Source organism: Vicugna pacos, chromosome 3, assembly GCF_048564905.1.
Source record: "Vicugna pacos chromosome 3, VicPac4, whole genome shotgun sequence".
Lineage (NCBI taxonomy): Eukaryota > Metazoa > Chordata > Mammalia > Artiodactyla > Camelidae > Vicugna > Vicugna pacos.
Window position 1 is genome coordinate 1,905,667 of NC_132989.1, and position 22,072 is coordinate 1,927,738.

Sequence of the window (22,072 nt, forward strand, 5' to 3'; positions counted from 1 at the left end):
AAACGTCAGAATGGACTCCGTGTGACTATTAACTGAGTAGGGAGGCAGCACAGGCTCAGTTTTAAAGGCAGTGCAGTGTTTCACCAGATGAAATGCCATCCTCCACCCATTGAAAACCTCATCACTAAAAATTTAGGTTGACTCCAGATGTTGCTACTGTAAGTAATATTTCAATAAAAAAGAAATAGCGCATAACTGTCCAAGAGTTTTGCATGAATGTCCATTTTTTCCCCAGGCTATGCTTATTTCCATGTCTTCTAGCACGCATTCCAAGTTGGCCTTCAGGAAGATGGCACAAGATCATCCATGGAGCATTTGGATGGGTGCTTTCAAATACAGTGGCTATACATTTACGTTTAAAGTTTGCTCGCTGATACAACCCCTAGTGCTTGATACCCTGTGCCCCCCACTCACCTGCAGGTGGGCTTTGTGCCCACCTCTAGCTCTGCGTGATGGTGGAAGTAGCCAGTGGGAGTTCTCCAGAAGTCTTTGTGCTTCTGGGCTTCTCTGAACGACCCTCGCTAGAACCTGTCGTTTTTGTCATTGTCTCAGGGATTTATGTGGTGTCCGTCTTGGGCAACAGCACCATCATTCTGCTTTCCTGTATGGATGTGCACCTCCACACCCCTGTGTACTTCTTTCTTGTCAACCTTTCCTTCCTGGACATTAGCTTCACCACGAGCATCGTCCCACAACTCCTGGTCAACCTCTGGGGTCCACAGAAGACCATCCGCTATGGAGGCTGTGTGGCCCAGTTCTATATCTCCCACTGGTTGGGGGCGACTGAATGTATCCTCCTGGCAGTCATGTCTTACGATCGCTACGCTGCCATCTGCAGGCCACTCCACTACACTGTCGTCATGCATCCATAGCTTTGCCTCAGCCTGGCCTTTGCCTCATGGCTTGGGGGGTCTGACCACCAGGGGCTGGGGGAGGAAGGAAGGGGAGTGCGCACTTTGGATCCAGGGTATTATTTTCAGGAAAGAAATAGCGTAAAACTAGATGGTAGTGATGGTCGCACAGCATGTGAATGCAATAATGTTCCTGAATTGCACAATTTAAAAGGGAAAAAATCTGTAATTTATTTAAGGAAATAGGAAGCGGAAAAATAAAGGATGCCAACCATGGGGTGAAACAAACAAAGTAAAATAAAGGAAAGCAAAACAAAAACAACTTCAGGGGTAGTGAAGTCAACTTCAGGTGGGGGAAGGGATTCATAGTGGGATTTTGGAGAAGGTGTAGGAGGGGGCAGAGGGGGCTCAGCCCTAGGGGGTGATGATGCCTGAACAGATTCTCCAGTGCCCAGCGGTGCAGGTGCAGGTGCAGGAGCGGCAGGCGCTTCAGGAGCAGCTAGATCAGCAGGAGCAGCAGGCTGTTCAGGAGTGGCAGGCTCTTCAGGAGCGGCTAGATCAGCAGGACCTGCACGCTCTTCAGGAGTGGCCAGATCATTAGGAGCAGCAGGCTCTTCAGGAGCGGCTAGATCAGCAGGAGTGGCAGGCTCTTCAGGAGCGTCTAGATCAGCAGGACCAGCAGGCTCTTCAGGATCGGCAGGCTCTTCAGGAGCGGTAAGATCAGCGGGAGCGGCAGGCTCTTCGGGAGCGGCAGGCTCTTCAGGAGCGGCTAGATCAGCAGGAGCGACAGGCTCTTCAGGAGCGGCTAGATCAGCAGGAGCATCAGGCTCTTCAGGAGCGTCAGGCTGTTCAGGAGCGGCTAGATCAGCAGGCTCTTCAGGAGTGGCAGGCTCTTCAGGAGCGGCAGGCTCTTCAGGAGCGGCTGGATCAGCAGGAGTGGCAGGCTCTTCAGGAGCGGCAGGCTCAACAGGAGTGGCAACATCAGCAGGAGCTGCAGGCTCTTCAGGAGCAGCAGGCTCTTCAGGAGCTGCAGGCTCTTCAGGTGCGGCAGGCTCTTCAGGAGCGGCAGGCTCTTCAGGTGCGGCAGGCTCTTCAGGAGCGGCTAGATCAGCAGGAGCAGCACGCTCTTCAGGAGCGGCAGGCTCTTCAGGAGCAGCAGGCTTAACAGGAGTGGCAACATCAGCAGGAGCTGCAGGCTCTTCAGTAGCGGCAAAATCAGCAGGCTTTTCAGGAGCGGCTAGGTCATTAGGAGCAGCAGGCTCTTCAAGAGCGGCAGGCTCTTGAGGAGTGGCTAGATCAGCAGGAGCAGCAGGCTCTTCAGGAGTGGCAGGCTCTTCAGCAGCGGCAAGATCAGGAGGCTCTTCCGGAGTGGCAGGCTCTTCAGGAGCGGCTTGATCAGCAGGAGCGTCAGGCTCTTCAGGAAGGGCAGGCTCTTCAGGAGCGGCAGGCTCTTCAGGTGCAGCAGGCTCTTCAGGTGCAGCAGGCTCTTCAAGACTGTCAGGCTCTTCAGGAGCAGCAGGCTCTTCAGGAGTGGCAGGCTCTTCAGCAGCGGCAAGATCAGGAGGCTCTTCCGGAGCGGCAGGCTCTTCAGGAGCGGCTTGATCAGCAGGAGCGTCAGGCTCTTCAGGAAGGGCAGGCTCTTCAGGAGCGGCAGGCTCTTCAGGTGCAGCAGGCTCTTCAAGACTGTCAGGCTCTTCAGGAGCAGCAGGCTCTTCAGGAGCGGCAGGTTCTTTAGGAGCGGCAGGCTCTTCAGGAGCGGCAGGTTCTTTAGGAGCGGCTGGATCAGTAGGAGCAGCAGGCTCTTCAGGAGTGGCAGGCTCCTCACGAGCAGCAAGATGAGCAGGAGCTGCAGGATCTTCAGGAGCGGCTAGATCAGCAGGAGCTTCAGGCTCTTCAGGAGCGTCAGGCTGTTCAGGAGAGGCTAAATCAGCAGGAATAGCATGCTGTTCAGGAGCAGCAGGCTCTTCAGGAGTGGCAGGCTCTTCAGGAGCGGCAGGCTCTTCAGGTGCGGCAGGCTCTTCAGGAGCGGCAGGCTCAACAGGAGTGGCAACATCAGCAGGAGCTGCAGGCTCTTCAGTAGTGGCAAAATCAGCAGGCTTTTCAGGAGCGGCTAGGTCATTAGGAGCAGCAGGCTCTTCAAGAGCGGCAGGCTCTTCAACAGCGGCAAGATCAGCAGGCTCTTCAGGAGCGGCTTGATCAGCAGGAGCGTCAGGCTCTTCAGGAAGGGTAGGCTCTTCAGGAGCGTCAGGCTCTTCAGGTGCAGCAGGCTGTTCAAGACTGTCAGGCTCTTCAGGAGCAGCAGGCTCTTCAGGAGCGGCAGGCTCTTCAGGAGCGGCAGGTTCTTTAGGAGTGGCAGGCTCCTCACGAGCAGCAAGATGAGCAGGAGCTGCAGGATCTTCAGGAGCAGCAAGTCCAGCAGGAGCAGCAGGAGGGAGCTTGCTGTCTCCTGCTGGATCCTGGTGGTCCTGTTTTTGTTCTGTGCCGTCTTCCCCTGCCTCTGCCTGCTCTGGACCTGTAACTGTTGGACGTGGAGAGAGCTTTAAGTCTAGTGGTTGTGCTCAGGCTTGACAGAGGAAAAAGGTACCCATATGCCTCCCTTTCCATGTGCCTTTCAAGGACAGAAATCTTCCCAGAGCTTTGCAGACAGCTCCCACCGAGCAAGTGCCCACAGGCTGTGTTCTGTTTCTAAATTCTTCCAGACAGGTGGTCTGAGGCCAGTCTTTGCTCTGGTCCCAACAGCAGCCGTTGGGGATGCCTCCTTGTGTGTCCCAGCGCTCCGCCCTCCCTCACCTACACACCCGCACCAGCCCCGCCCTTCTCACCTTTGGGCTCTGCTTTGGGGGGCTCCTGGTCCTCTACCTGAATCCCCGGGAAGTGGGCATGGTGCTCCAGGTCAGAGCCGGGGGTGCTGAGCTGCCCCTCAGCCCTGGGCAAGATCTTGGGGAGAGACCTGGTCGGTGTCTGGGCAGTAGGCCTTGGTGGTGGGGAGCCCTTCATACCTAGACTCTTCCGGAGCCTGTGCTGGCCTTCCACAGTGTGGCACACCAGCCCCTCACTTGGGGAGGTGGCATGAGTGTCCTGGTTCCCCGGATCCTGCGGTGTCTGCCTCTGCAATGACAGTGACCGGCAGCCGGCCCGGCCCGGAGGTCTTAGAGTCCTGCCCGGCCAGGACCACTCCTGCTTCTGCCCCACTCGACCCTCTCCTGCCAAATCAGACTGGCACCTTGGTCATCTCAGTCACCCGGGAGGCAAGAGACACTCCCAGAGGGCATGGGCGCCACCTCGGGCAGCAGGGCCCTGCCCCGGTTCTCCACATCCCATCCAGCCCACTTGGACCCAGGTTGTGGACGTGATCGGCCCCCCAGGCCTCTGACCCTTCCTCAGCCTGCTCTTGCTTGAGGCAGGACCCCCCCAACATGACTGCCCCACCTCCACCAGTCAGGAAGGGGCCGTGGGGCCACCTGGGGAGCTCTGAGTGGTGGCCCGGCCTGGGCGGGCCTGCCCTGGGCCTCCCTGTGTTACCTTTCGGTCCCTGTGGCCAAAAGGCCAGAGGCGCCTGGGGTGAGACTCGGCCCACTGCCGGCACTGTTGGCAAAGGCCGTTGCTGCGGGCTTTCCGGGGGCCGCGACCTCGGGATCTTGGGACGCAACAAAACATTTCTGAGCTGAGCTGAGTTCACCAGCCAAGTCACTTGAGAAGTGTTCTTCTCTACAGAGCAGGTGCCTGGTGACCTGGGTTCCAAGTTCTGTTGGGCTGTGTTGCCAGGGAAGTGAGGTCACTTCCTGGGGTCCCCTTCCCCAAGCTTCCTCCTTACACAAAGCTCCCCAAGGGCCTCTCTGGGCAGCTGATGGCTCACTTCCCACCCCATGCCATGTCCACACAGTGACACCAACTCGGCCCCTCCTATAGCCCTAGGGAGGCCTGGATACAGCCAGGGCCACAGCTCTGAGGACACAGCTGGGTTCAGACCCGGCTCTCCCGCCAGCAGTGCTGTCACCCTGGACAAGCCACCTGCTTCTCAGGGTCTCCCCAATCCCCCATCGGCCCAGTGGGGATCATTCTAGACCCTGCTTCCTAGGAAAGCCATCCTGTCTCTAGAACCACAAACACCTACAGCACCTGTCACCTCTGCGGGCTGGCATCACAGGGAGTTCATGCAGAGACTCAGCAAAGGAAAGGCCCCACAGAGGGCTGGTGGGGAGCAGGGCACAACCCACACAGGCCAGAGTCTGCCCTGGGATCTGGGGAAAGTCACCCTCCTTGCCGCCTGCTTCCCAGCTCCCTGTAGGCGGGTTGAAATTAAACACAACTCTGATATCGTCCATTCTGGCATGCGACCTCCTAGGTCATTCTGTCTTCTCAGATTCAGGCCCAGTGCCCCATCTCGGCCTCGGGTGTGCTGCCCCACAGTGGCTCCCTGCTTTTTTTTTTGCCTTCTGGTCACACATCCTTGTGTGATTCCCACACACTCCCCTGCAGGGTGGATGGATACTGGGACCGGGTTCTGACATGTAGACTGACTTGTGAAAATGTGCGTAACTTCCACTCATTGCCATCTCCAGTGTTCATTCTCTCTCTCTCTGTCTCTCAGTGCCTCTCTGTCTGTCTGTCTGTCTTCTCTCTCTCTCTCTGTCTATCTGTGTTTCAGTCCACCTGTCTCTTTCCTGTATGTATGTGTGTATATATTTATGTGTATATGTGTGTATTTATGTGTGTATATTTAGCCCCAGGGCAGGTCACTTCTGAAAATGCCTTGATGACATACTGATTGTTTTAAATTCATGTTACTGAAGAAAAAACATCTTTGAAAGTTGTGCAAGCACTTTGGTGAGGTCAAATCTAAGGACCAGCACTGCTGGGGAAGGGATGCCCCTGTGGCCATTTGATGAGTCCTGTACCCTGGGCCCGCTCTACTATCCTACCACCCAGCCTGCCCGGCCCGGCTGGCAGAGAACCGGACAGCGGGACCCCACCCCAAGAGTCCACACAGACGCTGGACCCCGCCTGGCGCGTGTGGAAGCTGGACAGGAGCCAGGCGCCCCTGGACCTGTTCCCGAGGAGGAACGCGGCTTGGGGTCTGGGCCGCCGCTTGCCGTCGCCTCTGCTGCCGTCGCAGGGCAGGTAAGGGGGTGCTGGTAGGAGCGCACAGGTCGGGGAGCCGGGTGAGGCCTGGGCTGCACAGCTGGGGAGGCGCACAGAGAGGGGGGTGTGGGGTGAGGTCCAGGGTGAGTTCCAGGCCGCATGTCCCGTTATGACCCTGAGGTGGGTGCGGGGCCAATGTCATGGTTCATGGTGCCTTCCCCCGGTTAGTAGCCCCTGAACCCCGTTTCTTTGCTGCTGCTTGTACCTGGGTTTGGGTAGGCGGGTGCAGCCCCGGGAGGTGGGAGGGCGCTGAACGGCCCTGGAGCACTTTCCGCTGGCCCTCAGGTCATGGCCTGCCTGCGGGAGGCGGGTGCGGGGCTGCCAGGGTGTGGGGGCTGTGGCATCCACGGCAGCAGCAGGGAGAGGGGTCTGCTCCTGGGAGCTGTCCAGTTGCTCCCATCTACCCCATGGCCTGTCCTGGGGGCGGTCTCTGCTGCCCCAGGTTTACAGGAAATATGTGTTCATGTCAGCCTGCTCCTGGGAGGAGGGCGCAGTGTGGTCAGGAGGCAGTGTCAGCAGCAGAAAAGGACTTTAGGAGGACCGGGCTCTAGCCCAGGGTAATTCACTCTCCTTTCTGCTCTTGCTTCCTCAGTGGGTGGTTGTAGAGGCTTTTCCAGTATAAATTATTACCAGATTTTGAACATAGGTTTCTGTGCTATACAGAAGAAACTTTTTTTAAAAAGTCTACTGTATATTTAGTGGCTAATATTTGTAAATCTCAAACTCCCAAATTTATCCCTTCCCACCCCCTTTCCCTGGTAACCATGATTATTAACCAAGTCTGCAAACCTGTTTCTGTTTTCTAGATGAGTTCATAGTGTCATCTTTTTTTAGATTATATGTGTGAATCATATCATTTGGTATTTTTCTCTTTGTGGCTCACTTCGCTAAGAATGATGATCTCCATATTGCTGCAAATGGCATTCTTTTAACCTTTTTAACGGCATAGTAGTATTCCATTGTATAAATACTACTGTTTCATCTTCATCCAGTCACCTATTTCTTCATTTAGGTTGCTTCCACATTTTAGCTGTTATATATAGTGGTGCTATGAATACTGGGGTGCAGGTACCTTTTTGCATTGGAGTTTCCTCTGAATATATACACAGAAGTGGGATTGCTGGATCATAGGGTAGGTCTTTTTTTAGCTTTTTGAGGACATTCCATACTGTTTTCCATAATGGCTACACCAAACTACATTCCCACCAGCGGGCTAAGAGGGTTCCCTTTTCTCCACACCCTCTCCAGCATTGATCATTCGTGAACTTTGAAGTGACGGCCATTCTGACTGGTGTTTTGTAGTTTTCATTTCCATTTCTCTGATAATTAGTGATATTGAGCATTTTTACATGTGCCTATTGGCCATTTGTAGTCTTCACTGGAGAATTGCTTCTTTAGGTCTTCTGCCCATTGTTGGATTGGGTTGTTTGTTTTTTGCTATTAAATTTTATGAACTTTATATATTCTGGGAGTTAAGTCTTTGTCAGTCGCATCATTTACAGATATTTTCTCCCATTCCATAGGTTGTCGTTTTGTTTTGCTTATGGTTTCCTTTTCTGTGCAAAAGCCTGTACGTTCAATTAGCCTTTAAGCTTAACAGCTCATGCATCTTAAACATGTTTAACAGATCATGTATCAAGGAAATACAAGTGAAAACTAGATGAGGTACCATCTCACACCAGTTAGAATGGCCATCATGCAAAAGTCATTGCACACGTCATCCAGAAATCGTAGCACACATCATTAATTATGGGGGCTTTTTCCGCTAGTCGCACTCGAGTTTAAATTCCAACCCACCTACTGGCTGTAGAAAGCCAGGGAATTGTGTCCAGTGAATACATATCTGTATTTGTCATATTCCTTCATCAGAGTGGTTTCTCTTTCGTATAAGAAATGGTAAGCACATAACTTACATTGATTTTTATGTAAACATTCACATAAATAGCCACAAAATACAAGGCCACTGAAAAAAAGATGCTCCTTTTTTCTTACTGTAGAATGTGTTCAAACCTTTAGCAGATTCAGCAGTTACAGGGTTTACAGTACAGATGCCACCCCTTCCCGTTCTGGGGCCTCACAGGGACACTGCCAGGCTGAAGAAAAGACTGTTTCTCCTCCAGTTCATCTAAAGCTTTACTTCAGACCTGGGATTCTTTTAAAATATAATTTATTTGTTATTTAATGGAGGTACTGGTGATTGAACCCAGTACCTCATGCACGTGCTGTACCACTGAGCAACAGTCTCCCCAGCCATGCCTGGAACTGTGGGCACACCCTGGTCACGGGGAAGGGAGGGGTCCCTTTCTCTTGTCTCCTCGAGCCCCTCACTCTGCTTGTTGCCACTCAGAGCTCACAGTTCAGGGCTGTGAAATTTCCTTAACGGACATCGATATTTGGCTAATTCACTAGTTAGGTTCTGTGTGTGCCAAAGAAGCTTTTTAACCATCATGGTTTTCCTCTGCATTAAACTATGAAGGTTGTCTCTGTCCTTGTTAACTTCCTTTATCCATTCATCTAAAAATACCCAGTAGGCCTGGGTATACAAGTACAATTCTGCACTGCAGTTGGCAGTGGTTGTCTGCAATTTCCATTTTCCAAGACTCCCTGCTCCCCCCGACTGATGGCCCCGGCTCCGCTCTCACTGGCCCAGGCCGCCACGCTGGCTGTGTATCAGTGTTTGGCTGGGGGGTCCATGCGCCCAGTGAGCCCTGTGTGTGAAGCCTGCAGCTCCATGACACCTGACCCCGTGCCGCACATCCGCCCCATCAGAGAAGTAATGCACCAGCCGTCGCCGGGTCCTGCTCTGCCCGTTGTGGTCCAGCTCATGGAAGACGGATCACCTAGAAGGAACATGGAATTTACACTCGAGTTCCCCATGGGTGCCCCTGCGAACGCTTTGGGCTTCCAAGGTACGGTGTTTTCCTCGGGGATGTTGGACTTCACGTGCCCACCTGTTTGTTCGTAGGCCTCCTGGGAAATGCGGCCGTCAGGGGCCCCGTGCGCAGCTGGGCGTGCGGTCCTCGCTGCCCGCTGCCGTCTGCGCCTGCTCCTGGGCGTGGAGGCCGGGGCTGGGGGGCCGCTGGGCCACGCTGACATGCAGGTCACGGAGCTCTTGGACACAGACATGGGGTCTGAGGCGTGTTCAGACGAGGTGGTGGAGGATGTGGATGACATGGCCTACACTGTGGTCAGTGCCTCCCTCGTGCCATCTGTCCCAAGCTGTGGTTTCCTCCGTGCCACTCCACGGGGCCTTCCTGCTTCTGCAAGGCACATGGGGAGGGGGGCTCCTAAGTGCTACCTTGGTTTTCTGTGCCTTTACTATTTTAGCTTTAAAACAGGCCCTTGTTCCAATATCGAATGATGTTGGGTAGGCATGACAGGGGATGTTATTAAAAAATCTTTTTTTTTTTTTAAATAGAGATACTGGGGCTTGAACCCAGGACCTCGAGGAAGCTAAGCGCGCACTCTACCTCTGAGCTATACCCTCCCCCTTAAAAAAATCAATATTTATATGACACATTGACTTCTGATTTCAGTAAGTTGTTTCATGGGATTCATTCAGAAATGCCTCAGAAATTTTCTATCCTTTTAAGGTTTTGAGGTTAATTCTGCTTCCTGTGCTGTTGCCATTAACCTTTGAAAACAAAGAATTTTACAGTGAAAACATAGCGTAATATTTCACAGTTTCTTTTTTAATATTAGAGACTTTACATACTTCTTTCTTTTTAAGTAGGTTTATCTGGGTCACCGTTTTAAAGAACGTGTTTATCTTTTATAGTCTGCTGCTGCTGTCCAAACCCAGAGCCAGACTTACAGAAAACAAGCTGCTGTCCTGACTAACGATGATTATTCGGTGTATGTGAGACACGCTATTCAGGTGAGTACTTGCCTCAGGCTGGAGCCATGCTTAGGTTTTCGTTCAACAAAAGTGTGCATGTCTCCAAAAGCCAGCCCTGGCAGGGGAGGGCATAGCAGCCAGCAGGGAGGCCTCTGTGACTGGACAAAGGACAGAGGAGCAGCAGATGAGCGAGGGGGGGCCAGGGTCACAGAATGACGGGGGGCTTGTCCGCAGTGACGTGGCACAGGGTCCTGTGCTTCTTGGTTATGCCCCTTTTGGACACTGTCAAAGCCTATTTTTGCTTTTGAGGGGAGACAGAGGTAGTTAGGTTTATTTATTTATTTTATTTAATGGAGACACTGGGATTGAACCCAGGGCCTTGTGCCTGCTAAACACACACTCTAGCACTGAGTTATACACTCCTTCCTTTTTGTAAAAAAAAAAAAAAAAATCATTCTTACTGCCATCTAATTTAAAAACTTTTTTTTTCAACATTCAGTCCTTCCTTCTCCTGCTTTAATTCTTTTGTTCGAGTTAGTACACCTCAGAGAAAATCCCATAAATCATCTCATTTTACCTGTAAATGTCAATAAGTATCCTGTATAGATAAGGATTTTATTTTTAACATAATGACCTTTCAGTTACCTAACACTGCCTGACAAAATAAACAGTTAGTCCTTACTATTGTCCCCTAGCTAATGCTTGCTCAGATTTTCCGAGTTTTCTCAAAAGTGGCTTTTTACAGGAATTCTTTTAAATTTCAGTACTCACAATATCATAGACTTTACATTTGGGTGATAGGCCCCTGAAGTGTTTTTTAACCTAGAACAGTTCCCCTCTCCTTAGTTCCTTTTCATGCCATTCACTTGTACTAAACTACATCAGCGCACAGCTTTCCTCCCTCTCCTCTGCGTCTCCTACACAGTCGGAGTGAGGGCTGCAGGGTGGTCGGGCTCAGGCTGCCCCTGAGCAGCAATGTGTCATAGAAACCAGCACACAGTGTCGCTGGTCATCACCATCTGTTTGTCAGTGTTGTTCATGTCGCCTTCTAGAGCTGTCACAAATTTTGTCACCCCTCCCAGATTTATTAGCTGGAGCTGTGTTCTTTAAAGAAAACTTTCTTAAGAAGTCTGGTCACTATAATGTAGTTCATAAAGGAAAGGCAGAAGAGATGGCTATTTTTTGTTTGCTTGCTTGCTTGAGTTCCCAGTTTTCAGAATGATGAACTGGTACCCTGGTACTTACAAAGGTGACCAAGAACCTTTGTTTTGTCTATTATCATGATGATGAATTTGTTGGCTATTATGGATATGTGTTTTGCCATTTTTCCTCTTGGTCATGTTGTGGGAACCCATTGATCTTTGTTTTAAATTCAAGTGTAGTCAATTTACACTGCTGTGTCAGTTCCTAGTGTACAGCATAGTGTTTCAATCCTCCATGAACATGCATGTATTTCTTTTTGTATTCTCTTCGTTTACCGGTTACTACAAGATACTGAGTACAGTTCCCTGAGCTGTACAGTAGGACCTTGCGGTTTACCTATTTTATGTTTATTGTTTAGTATCTGTACTAGTAGTTTCAGTATTAGTATTTAGTATTTAGACTCCCAATTTATCTCATTCCACCCCCTTGCCCCTCTGGTAAAGGTATGGTGGTTTTTGATGTCTGTGAATCTGTTTTCTAAAAAGTTCATTAGTGTCATTTTTTTAAAGATTCCATAGATAAGTGATAATATGGTGTATTTTTTCTCTTTCTGGCTTACTTCACTTAGTATGTCCATCTCCAGATCCATCCATGTTGCTATAAATGGTGTTACCTTTTTCATGGCTGAATAGTATTCCATTGTATAAATGTAGCACAACTTCTTTATCCAGTCATCTGTTGATGGATATTTAGGCTGTTTCCATGTCTTGGCTATTGTAAATAGTGCTGCTATGAACATTGGGGTGCAGGTGTCTTTTTGAAGTAGGGTTACTTCTGGATATATGCCCAGGAGCGAGATTCCTGGGTCATATGGTAAGTTGATTCCTGGTCTGTTGAGGTCTCTCATAGTAGTTTTGATTTGAATTTCTCTGATAATTAGTGATGTCAAGCATTTTCTCACGTACCTATTGATCATCTGTATTTCTTCCTTGGAGAATTGCTTGTTTAGGTCTTCTGCCCGTTTTTGGATTGGGTTGTGTGTGTTTTTCTTATTAAGTCATATGAGCTGCTTATCTATTCTGGAGTTGAAGCCTTTGTTGGTTTCATCTTTTGCAAAAATGTTCTCCCATCCTGTAGGTTGTCATTTTGTTTTGTTCATGGTTTCCTTTGCTGTGCAGAAGCTTGCAAGTTTCATCAGATCGCATTTGTTTATTCTTGCTGTTATTTCTATTGCTTGGGTAGACTGGCCTAGGAGAAGAGTTTTGTGATGTATGTGAGATAATGCTTTGCCTAGATTTTCTTCTAGGAGGTTTATTGTATGTTGTCTTATGTTTGAGTCTTTGATCCATTTTGAGTTTATTTTTGCATATGGTGTAAGGGAGTGTTGTAGTTTCATTCGTTAGTTTTTCTTTAAATGTTCGGCAGAATTCTCTGCTGAAATCATCTCAGCAAGGAGATTACTTTTTATGGATTTTAAAATTATGAATTAAATGTCTTTAGCATTTATAGGGCTATTGTAATGATCTGTCCTGTTGGGTGAGTTGCGATAGTTTGTGTGTTTCAAGGGGTAGGTCACTGATCTGAACTGTCATATTTCCATGTGTGCTGTTGTTCGTGGTGTTTCAGTGTCTTTCTCTCCTTTTCTTTGTCACACTTGCTAGGGATTTATTGATTTTATGAATATTTTCAAAGAACCAGGTTCATTGCTGTGGGCTGGGCACCGTCCACTGCTCACATGTGGGGCCCAGAAACCCTCCACACTGTGCCAGCACTCAGGTGCTGTGAGACCCCACTTACAAACACGAGGGCCCCAATACTGACGATGAGGTAACTCAGCTGGGATCTCACTGCCAGCAGGTGGTGGAGCCACAGTTGCATCTCAGATCCCCACAGCAGGCCCCCCAGACTCTGCAGTGGGCGAGGATCCAGAAGGAGGGACCATCAGCATTACCGCAGTCACAGTCCCGTGGTGCCCCCGCCTCAGGGGCAGCCTGAGCCGCACACCAGTTGCCCATTTCCCAGAGGAGTTGGCCGCGCAAGCCTGCTGGCTGGGGCGGGGCTGCTCCTTCTCAGGTGTTACTTTTAAATGTACTCAGTTCTGCAACCTCTAAGTCCAGAGCACATGCACCTCTGGAGTCATGACAGCCTCTGTGAGAGGGAACAGACCAAACGGGCACCCTGGTTTCCAGGTGCTTTTCGACACATTTTCAGATGCATTAAAATGAGAAAAAGTCGGCTCTGGACAGGAACACACATACAATATCTTTAGTAACATTTAACCAGTATAAGTCAAAATGAGTTTGGCATTTTTGTTCTTTAGAAAGAAAAACGCTAGAAAAACTCTGCATTTCTTCCAGATGTCCCAACTTCTTCACACTTGATCTCAGCCAAAAGGCCGTGAAAAGATTCTACCACTTTGTTAATGAACCTCCCAAGTGGAGTCAATTCAAAACACATGGAAGCCACCCCCACCCCCAGACACTGCACACACTGTGGCCACCTGGATGGCCCTACCTGGGCATCCAGCTTTTTCTAGAAAAAACCTCTCCAGATGAGGCCCAGGAAGACGGCAGTGCGCAGCAGCCAGGTCTGTGCAGCCCTCGGCCTTCCTGCATGAGGAGAGTGCCTCTCAGGTGCTCCCAGGGCTAGAGGGACCCTGGGGTGGCGGGGAAGTGAGGGCGGACACAGGAGGGGCTCCTCTCCTAGAAGAGGACCAGCACGGGCAGCTCCCCAGACACCCCTGCTGCTTCCCTGGGGCTGGGGCCCGGGACCCGGCTGGGGCAGGAGAGGAAGGGCAGTGTCCCAGGAATCCTCTGGGCACACCTCACCTGGCCCAGACTGCAGGGACCATGTGTCGTCTGTCCTAGGGGTGTGACCGTCCTACTCCTCCTGGAGTTCTACGTCTGCTTCCTGGTGTCCTGTGTCTGTATCTGTACATCACCTGGTGCAGATACGTGTGTGTGTGTTTGTGTGTGTGTCCTGTACCTGCTCATCACCTGGTCTAGGTGCATGTGTGTATGTGTCTTGCACCTGCCTATCACCTGGACAGGTAGGTGCATGGCCTCTGCCTGCCCTCTTGGCAGGACAGGTGGAGGCAGTATGTCCCTCACCTTCCAGGCAGGTGGAAAGAGTCATCCATGGGGCACAAGCTCCTAAGGCCCCATCCTGTGTGGGGTGCTGTTTGGAGTTCTGGGAGCGCACCCCGACGGGTGGATGTGGATGATGACTGAATGAATGAGTGCAAGGGGTGATGCCGTTCTCCCCAAAAGGAGGGTCCTGTGCCCTGTCGGGTGTTCATGTCATAGACGGTGGCCTTCACACTCTCCAGGACTCTTCCTTGGCTTAGGAGCCAGGGTTGAGCTCGTGGCCCCGGATGCCCGGGGCTCCTGGGAGAGGACTCTGTCCTTGTCCTGCACACCGTCCACACGTCCTGAACCTTCATTTTCAAACGTCCCATTTCCCCACTAAACCCCCATTTGTCACGTCTGACAAACGCAGTGTTATCTTTGTGCTGCTGTTGAAAGAAACTACTTCTTCAAAAGGTTGAATCTAGGTTTATTTATTTAAATTGTTCGTTATTCATAGGTACTCTCTTGATTGAAGTTGAGGAAAAAATGCTCTTGAAATAAACAGCCACAGTCCAGCTCTTTGATTTCTCAGACGAGGTGGCTTCTGGCTCGTCCAGCTGCAGTTTCCCACTTCAGGTAAGATGGCTTTACTCGCCTACTTCCAGGTGAAAGCATTTCCAATAGATTCTGGTTTCTAAGTCCTGTCACCCTCGTTCCCAGTGCTGGGAACTCATGTGCCTGGTGGACAAACGGATCCCCCGGTGGAGGGGTCTCGGGCTCCGCCAGTCCCTTTCTTCTGAATGCCCGCTCTCCCCTCCTCGCCCTCCCTCGGCCCGAGCATTTTTCTGTGTGGGGTTTTGACCCAGCGCTGCAGCGGGTCCCGCTCCCGGCTGCCGGGCAGGAAGCAGCTGGGGCAGAGGGCATGGTCTGGACCACAGGCAGCTGCAGTTCACCCGGCCAGCGTGTCCCTGTTCAGGGACTGACCCATGTGCTCACACGCTGCCCTCCTCAGGCCCTGGACATGATAGCTGGGCTCTGAGTTCACGGGGCTTGTGCTGAAGACTGGGGCCAAGTGACAGGAGGTGACTGTGGGGCCAGGCATGGATGGCAGGATCTCGCTGGGGAGGATGGGGACTGGCAGGTGGGACAGAGCTGCCCAGCAGAAGCCCAGTACATACCGAGGAAGGGAGGGGTGACAGGGCCCGGCTGTGCACGTGGCTGGGTTGGGGTCCACTGCAGCCGTGTATCCCTGAGAAAGGCTGGAAGTCAACAGAGGGCTTTCCTCTGTGACGTGGAAGTGGCCACAGCCAGGGCATCAAGGCCGGTGTGGCAGCTCTGGGACCACCTGGGACCTTCCCCAACCCAGCTGGCTCCCTCGTCACTAGGGGCTGCCAGCTTCAGGGCCTTCGTGTCTCTGTGAAAGAGATGGGAATTGGAGCTGATACTCCTCATGTACTAGAGGCAGGGCCTGGGACACCATAGGCACAACTGAACATTCTTAGAACAAGAGGAGAAGCTGGTGAAGCAAAGGGGTGGGATCCCTGTCGGTCCTGGAGGCCAGGATGCTGTGGCTAGAGGAGGCTCTCTGCAGGGCTGGGGGCGGAAGGCGGGAGAGCAGGACGCTGGAGAGTCAGTGGTGAGGGCCGGAAAGGGGCAGAGCTGCACCAACCAGGCGTGCGGACCTGAGGGCGTGAGGCTGGGCGGCCTGCCGAGGGTGTTCCTGCAGCAGTGCTGGCCCTAGGTGGGGATGTGGTGGGACCAGCGCTGAGCCAGTGGGGCAGAGGGAGGAGGAGCGGGGAGGAGGGCGCCAGAGGGGTGCACATTGAACCAGCCACTGGGCATCTGCAGGTTTGGATGCGCTCTGCTGTGTGGGGCTCCAGGCCTCCCTGGGTCCTGGGGACGTGGGTGTGATGTGACTCAGAAGGAGTACGGGTGCACTTCGGACAGCACCCCCCATCTCTCCCACCCAGGCCCAGTGCTCATGGTCGTGTTGCAGCCCTATTTTCCCGTCCACTGTCCAGTAACCCCTGGTGGTATTCTGAGCAATGGCAGAGGGGATCCTTCAGGAGGGTGAGAGTCCTGACTTGGCCTTCCTTCCCTGTGTTCCCAAGTCCACACTGAATTCCCCTAGACGCACGAGAGGCCTAAGAATCGGGACACTCGTTTTTGGGGTAAAGAATAGTGACTTTATTTGGAAAGACAGTTGACCGAGAAGATGGCAGGGTAATGTCCTCGAGAGCCACCTTCTCAGAGTGAGAATTCAGGCTCCTTTTACACTAAAAAGGAGAGGGGGTTGAGGGTGGTTGGTGCAAACTTCTTGGTGCAGGAATTCTTTGTTCGTGCATCTTTGGGTCAGGTAATGGGGCCCCTGTAAAACCTCTTGCAAACAAATGTTAGTTTCTATTCTGCAACTTGTTGTGTGTAAAGGAGAGCAAAAGAGTTCATATCCTTAAGGAGGAGAGCCTTGAGAATAGGCTCTCCTGTCAATTTCAGGCTGAAGGCAACATTGTTTTACAAAAGGGGCAGAGCTGGTAAGACAGCCTGGAAAACAGCACAGGGTTAAAGGAAAAAGAGCAGATCTAATATGCAGTCAGGTTTCTTCTTTCCTATTACACCTGCTGCCCCAGCAGGGCTGGCCTCAGGGAGGAAGGGCGCCCCCCCAGGCCCCGAGAGCCACATGCAGGGGGTGAGGAAGGCAGGGAGGGGGTTTGGCTGGCTGGTGAGATAAACTAGTCATGGCTGATGAATGGACAGTGACTGCAAAGTTGGAAAACCTCTGGGTTTTCCCTGTTTGGGGAGGGAGAGGGAGCCTCAGCAGAGGTCAGTGACCCTGGTGTGAAACCCAAGAGCTCCTGCCAGCCCCTGCAGGTGCCCTGCCATCACTCTTCTGTTTCCCATCTAGTCCCTGTTCTTGTGTTGCATCACGTCCTTCCTCCGACCCAGTGGTTCCCACAGTGTATCTGTGTGGGACTGTGTTCATTTATTTAGTGTAGATTGTCTGTATTTTTTAAACTTTAAATTTCGACTCACTGAGAGCTGTGAAATTTTTTTTTTCTGTGTGTGTGTGAGCTGTGTATGAAAGGAAGGGGGTCGGAATGAATGAAAATGTCACTCTCTTAGTTGTCATCAGGGTTACCTGGACATTTATTTCAGAGGTGTGTGGTTGTGCAGCTGTGATTTACATGGTTCCCTAATTGTCATTTGGTTGGAAGCCTTTGAGTGCCCCGCCCCCTGCACGGGAGCATGAGGTTCAGGGAGCCGGGCCACGCCTCCTCCTGGCCAAACACACAGGGCAGGAGCCCTGAGCACAGGTTGGAATGCTGAGTGGAGAAGGATGTGGTTGTGCAGTTGTCATGTTTGTCTGGACTGTTTAAACTCCACAGCCACCGAGCTGAGGCACATCAGGGAGGTTGTCACTTAGCGGCTACCCTGCCTTCCACGAACTGTTTGGTGCAGCTGCGGTGCTCCTGTGTTGTGTCCCGGGCATGGCACACTCCACAGCTTCTCCCCCGTAGAGCACAGGCTGTCTCTCCAGATTTGCCCTGTGTCCCCCTGCCTTGTGGCCTCGTCCCACTGTTGGGGTCCTTTGTGAAATTCAGCTCTGGCTGTGAACTGCCACTTGCCGTGGGGTCCGGGACGCCCAGCCTGGCCATGGCTGCAGAGTCGCTGTCTGAGACAGTGACAGTGAGCTCTGAGGACGTTCCAACAGCTAACACCCCCTGGGCCGCCTTTACGTAACTGTGGTTCCTGTTCTAGGGGCATTTTCCATTGTTCACGCCCGACCAGTTGTCTCTTTTTGGTGTCATGAGAAGTTAGTTCTCGTGCTGCCGTTTGGTCTGTGTGTGTACCTGTCTCAGCTCAGTGAGCTGAGCAACCTGCTCTGTGTCCTGGTCTGCAGAGGGAGTGCAGTTTGCTGGTGGTGTCTGTGCCCCGGTTCCTCACCTGTGGAGCAGGGACCGTAATGACCCCGACCTCACAGGGCGGGGGGGGGGTAGAGGGCTAGCGGCTTGCGCGGCCCAGGGCGCTTTGGCCCGTGCTTTCTCTCAGGTCCCGTGGTCTCTGTTGTTGTTTTAATTTCTAATTTCAGAAATGTGAGTCAAAGAAGACCTCCGTGAAATCATTTGTTGAATTTTTCAAAAATGTATTTAAATGGGCTTCAAATAAAATTTCTAATACTTCAGTAACAATTGTATACAGCCTGTGTGAGGAAAATGATAAAACTTAAAGCATATAAAGGAAAAACAAATAAAGGGAAATTCTTACCTTTTCTCACATAGAAGGATGCAATAGTATAAAAATGTCAAGTTAATCTGTTCAGTGAACTTCAGGGCCAGTCAGTGTCACAGGGCCGGGCAGATGGTGGGAACTCCTACTGTTTTAAATGTAAAGATGTCAGTTTCCAGTTTTTTAATTTGGGGAGATGAATTATATGAAAACAGCCAGGAAATGTGTGTGGAGGATGAATTGTGGGTGAGGATCTAGCTGCATTCAGATGGTTCTGGACGTTCTGTATTATGAATTGTGTATTGTGGCCACAAGCAAGTGTGTAAAAGATTCTGTGTTTTTAAAAGTATTTTATTGCTCAGCGTTTTCCAGGGCGCCTGACGATCATCCAGATCCGTGCTGTCTTGTGCAACTTCATAGTTGTCTTAATCTACTCCGTGGCCCCAGGATGTGTGGTGAGCATGTCTGCAAGGGCTGGGCCTGGCGGGAGCCCTGAGGTGCAGGGATGAGGGGCACCTGCAGGAGCTGCACTGGAGGGTCGGTCTCTAGGATGGGGAGGGGAACAGGGGTCAGAGGTGGGCCTGGGGTGCCCCAGGAATCCAGGGATAGGAGGACATCATCCAACGGAGGAAATGTGATCTCCTGGTAATGGGAGACCCAGCCTTTCATGGTGTGTGGGTTACAGAAGCTGGGCGGAGAGACAGGAAGGAGAAGTGGTGGGGGGGGACAGGATGGAGCTGAGGGGTGTAGGAGGATGGTAGGGGTCTTGTGTCCCCCATCCCGCATCCTGGGGCACCGCTACTGGTAGTGAGGAGCCTTGAAGGGCCGTGAGCAGGCAGGAGTGTCCGAGGCCCGGCTGGTGGCCCTTGGGGAGTGGCTCGGGCAGGAGGCCGGAGAAGGCTGGGGATGAGGGGGTTCAGTGTGCTCTGAGTGGGGCCCCTCTGCCCCGTCCAAGTGGGCTGCCTGTCCTGGACCCCCAGGACCTCTACTGCCAGTCCTGCTCTCAGGTGGGGGTCATGCTCGCCTCCATCCCCGACTTCAGTGACTTCTACATCCAGCTGGATGACAGCAACATGGGGGTGGAGTGTCTGCGCCCCCTGAATGAGACCATCGCTGACTTGGATATGAGGTAAGGGCCACCCCACTGCCCTGACTCCCTGGGGCCGAGGGCACCCGGGTGCCCAGCCTCCAGCAATTCGAAATTGTGTCCTCCACTGTAGCGTGTTCTCTGCGGATGGTGGGGGGGAGCACATACACTTTGTCTCCTTGGGAATCCCGACCAACCTTGACAGTTGAGGACGGGGCTTTGCCTTAGGTTGAGGAGGGTGGGCGCTGGGCTGGGAGGTGGGGTGATGGCTCTTGTACCCTGCCTTGTAAATGCTGGGCTTAGGTGGGTGGCCTCGCCTCTGCAGGATGGACAGGTGGGCATCTCTGCACCCTCTACTCCGGGTCCCATGTCTGTGCCCGGTCTTCTTCCCTCACTGGGGACCGCATCGTCCTTCTGGGTGGTTGTGAGCTCAGCTGCTGAAAGATGGTGTGTTCTGCATGCTTCCGCCAGCTCCTGTTTTAAAAGCCTTTGCAGGGGCCCCTGTGTTTCCCAGTTCAGTCCCAGAACTTGCCTCGTAGCCAGATGAAGAAGACACACTGCTTTCCAGCACGTGTCTGTCCATTCCACAGTTGCTTCTGGTGGCCGTACACTGCAGTGACTTGTCTACTATGTTATGTGATGTTTAACGGTTTTGTGTTTTAAACAAACCTCATGGAGAAAAGCTTACCAGGTCCTGGAGAAGATCAAGATCACTGGGAGTACCTGCATGGCTGCTGTGGGGCTGGTGCTCACGGCTGGGACCAAGGTGAGTGCCTGCCTGCTGTCCAGGTGTTCCCTGCTCAGAGACTGGGTCCCAGCTCTGTCCCAACTGCCCAGGGACCATGGACAGACTCCCCACCGTGGGCCTCAGTTTGCCGTCTGCATTGGATTAGCCTGCAGGCCATCTTATCAGTGACCAGCTCTTTAGACACAACCTCAACACAGAAGGCCTGTCACAGAGACGTCCCTCAGCCCTGCCCCTCCCCACTGGCCACACTTGCATCCTGGGAGCCTGGCACCACTGAGTGTTCCCCTTTGCTGACACAGGATTGTGGAAACTTCAGGTTTCTCATAAAAGAGACAGAAGAAGAGAGAAAGAGGTAAAAAACAAAGAGCCATGAATAGAAAGCAGTCATACATACAGTAGATACTAATCTGATTATATCAGAAATTACCTTTAATGTGAATGCTCTAAATATACCAATTAAAGAACAGAACTGACCAAGTGGCTGAAAAACAAGACCCAACAAGATTTTCTGTAAGCAATGCAGTTTAATTGTAAAAATGCAGATACATTAAAAATAAAAGGGAGTAGAAATAAATACCATGCTAGCACTGTTGAAAACTCAAGTCGCTATCTTAATTTCAGACAGAGCAAGCTTCAGATCAGGGGCAATTACCAAGGATGAAGAGGGACATCACGTAATGAAAAATGAGTCAATTCCCCAAGAAGGCACAATAATCTTCGCTATGTATACACTCAGCAACAGGAAGCCAAAACTGATGGATCTGCGTGGAGAAATAGATGAATCCACTACACAGTTGGAGACTTCAGTGCCTGTCTGTTGGTAATTGGTAGATCCAGTCGGGTGAAAATCTGTAGACAGCTGAACTGAGCAGCATCCTCAGTCACCTGGAGGTAACTGACACCTTAGACGACTTCATCCAGCAGCAGCAGAACACGCTACGTTTCAAGTTCACGTGGGACGTCTACCAAGGTAGACCACACTGTGGGCCGTAAAACACAGCTTGACAAATTTAAAAGAACCTAGATCATATAAACTATATTCTCACACCAGAATGGAATTAAAGTACAAATCTGTTTCTAGGAGATACTGGAAAACTCCAAAACATTTGGAGATGGAGCCATACACTTCTAAATGACACGTGAGACAAAGAAGAAATCTCAAGAGAAGGTGAAAAATAATTTGAACTAAAAGAAATGGAAAATATCACTTGTCAAAATTTGTGAGATACAGAAAACGGTATTTAGAGAGAAATGTGTATGATTGAATTCATATATCAGACAAGAAGACCAATCCGAAAGCAGGAGTCTAAAATTCCGCCTTAGGAAACTAGAGAAAGAAGAGCCATTTAACCTAAAGCAAGAAGAAAATAAATAATAAAAGTCAGAGCACAAATGAATGAAATTAAAGGCAAGGAAACAGAGAATCAGTGAAACCAAAATTTGACTCTTTGAGAAAATGAATAAAATTGATTATCTCTAGCCACACTAAGAAAAAAGGGAGAAAGCAGAAATAGTAGAAATGAAAGGGGGCCATCTCCACTGAACCAATGGATGTTAAAAAGATATTAATGTATATTGTGAACCACTCTGGCACTGCACTGGAGGTCCTAGCCGGTAGTCCAATAAGGGAAGAAAAGGTAATAGAAGATATGTCGGTTGCAAACGTAGGAACAGAACCATCATTCTCAAACTGCCTGTGTATGTAGAATATTCAGTACTAAAATACTTATATATAAACTGCTAGAATTGATAATTGAGTTTGCCAAATTCGCTGGATATAAAATTAACATGAATTTCTGTTTTATCTCTGTATATTAGCTATAGACAATTAGTTACTCTTTCCAATTAGTATTAAAAAATACAACTGTATGCCCACAGATTTGGTAATGTAGGAGAAGTGGACCAATTGTTTGAAAGCTACAAACTTCCAAAACTCACCCGAGAAGAAACAGATAATCTGGGTGGGACTAT

The 22,072-nt window shown here is 51.0% G+C and overlaps 1 protein-coding gene and 1 long non-coding RNA gene across 4 annotated transcripts in view; one reads left to right on the plus strand and one right to left on the minus strand.

The window, feature by feature from the left end:
* The window catches only part of LOC140690784 (uncharacterized), a 68,305-nt gene extending 46,528 nt beyond the window's left edge, over nt 1–21,777 (plus strand). Inside the window, exons 2-8 of one of the 3 annotated variants that reach the window (XR_012066103.1) lie at nt 8,593–8,902; nt 9,772–9,870; nt 14,560–14,678; nt 18,629–18,721; nt 19,247–19,395; nt 19,849–20,119; nt 20,723–21,777. This is a non-coding gene — a long non-coding RNA (uncharacterized lncRNA). The remainder of the gene's footprint in view (nt 1–8,592; nt 8,903–9,771; nt 9,871–14,559; nt 14,679–18,628; nt 18,722–19,246; nt 19,396–19,848; nt 20,120–20,722) is intronic. The other 2 variants (XR_012066106.1, XR_012066105.1) reach the window with 2 other exon arrangements.
* On the minus strand, nt 1,058–5,303 carry LOC140690663 (uncharacterized). Its single transcript, XM_072952555.1, has 3 exons — nt 4,374–5,303; nt 3,851–3,959; nt 1,058–3,369 (listed from the first exon to the last, which is right to left on the minus strand). The coding sequence occupies exons 1-3, from the start codon at nt 4,506–4,508 to the stop codon at nt 1,082–1,084; spliced, it is 2,532 nt and encodes an 843-aa protein (XP_072808656.1). The 5' UTR covers nt 4,509–5,303; the 3' UTR covers nt 1,058–1,081.
* Nucleotides 21,778–22,072: the final 295 nt, after the last annotated feature.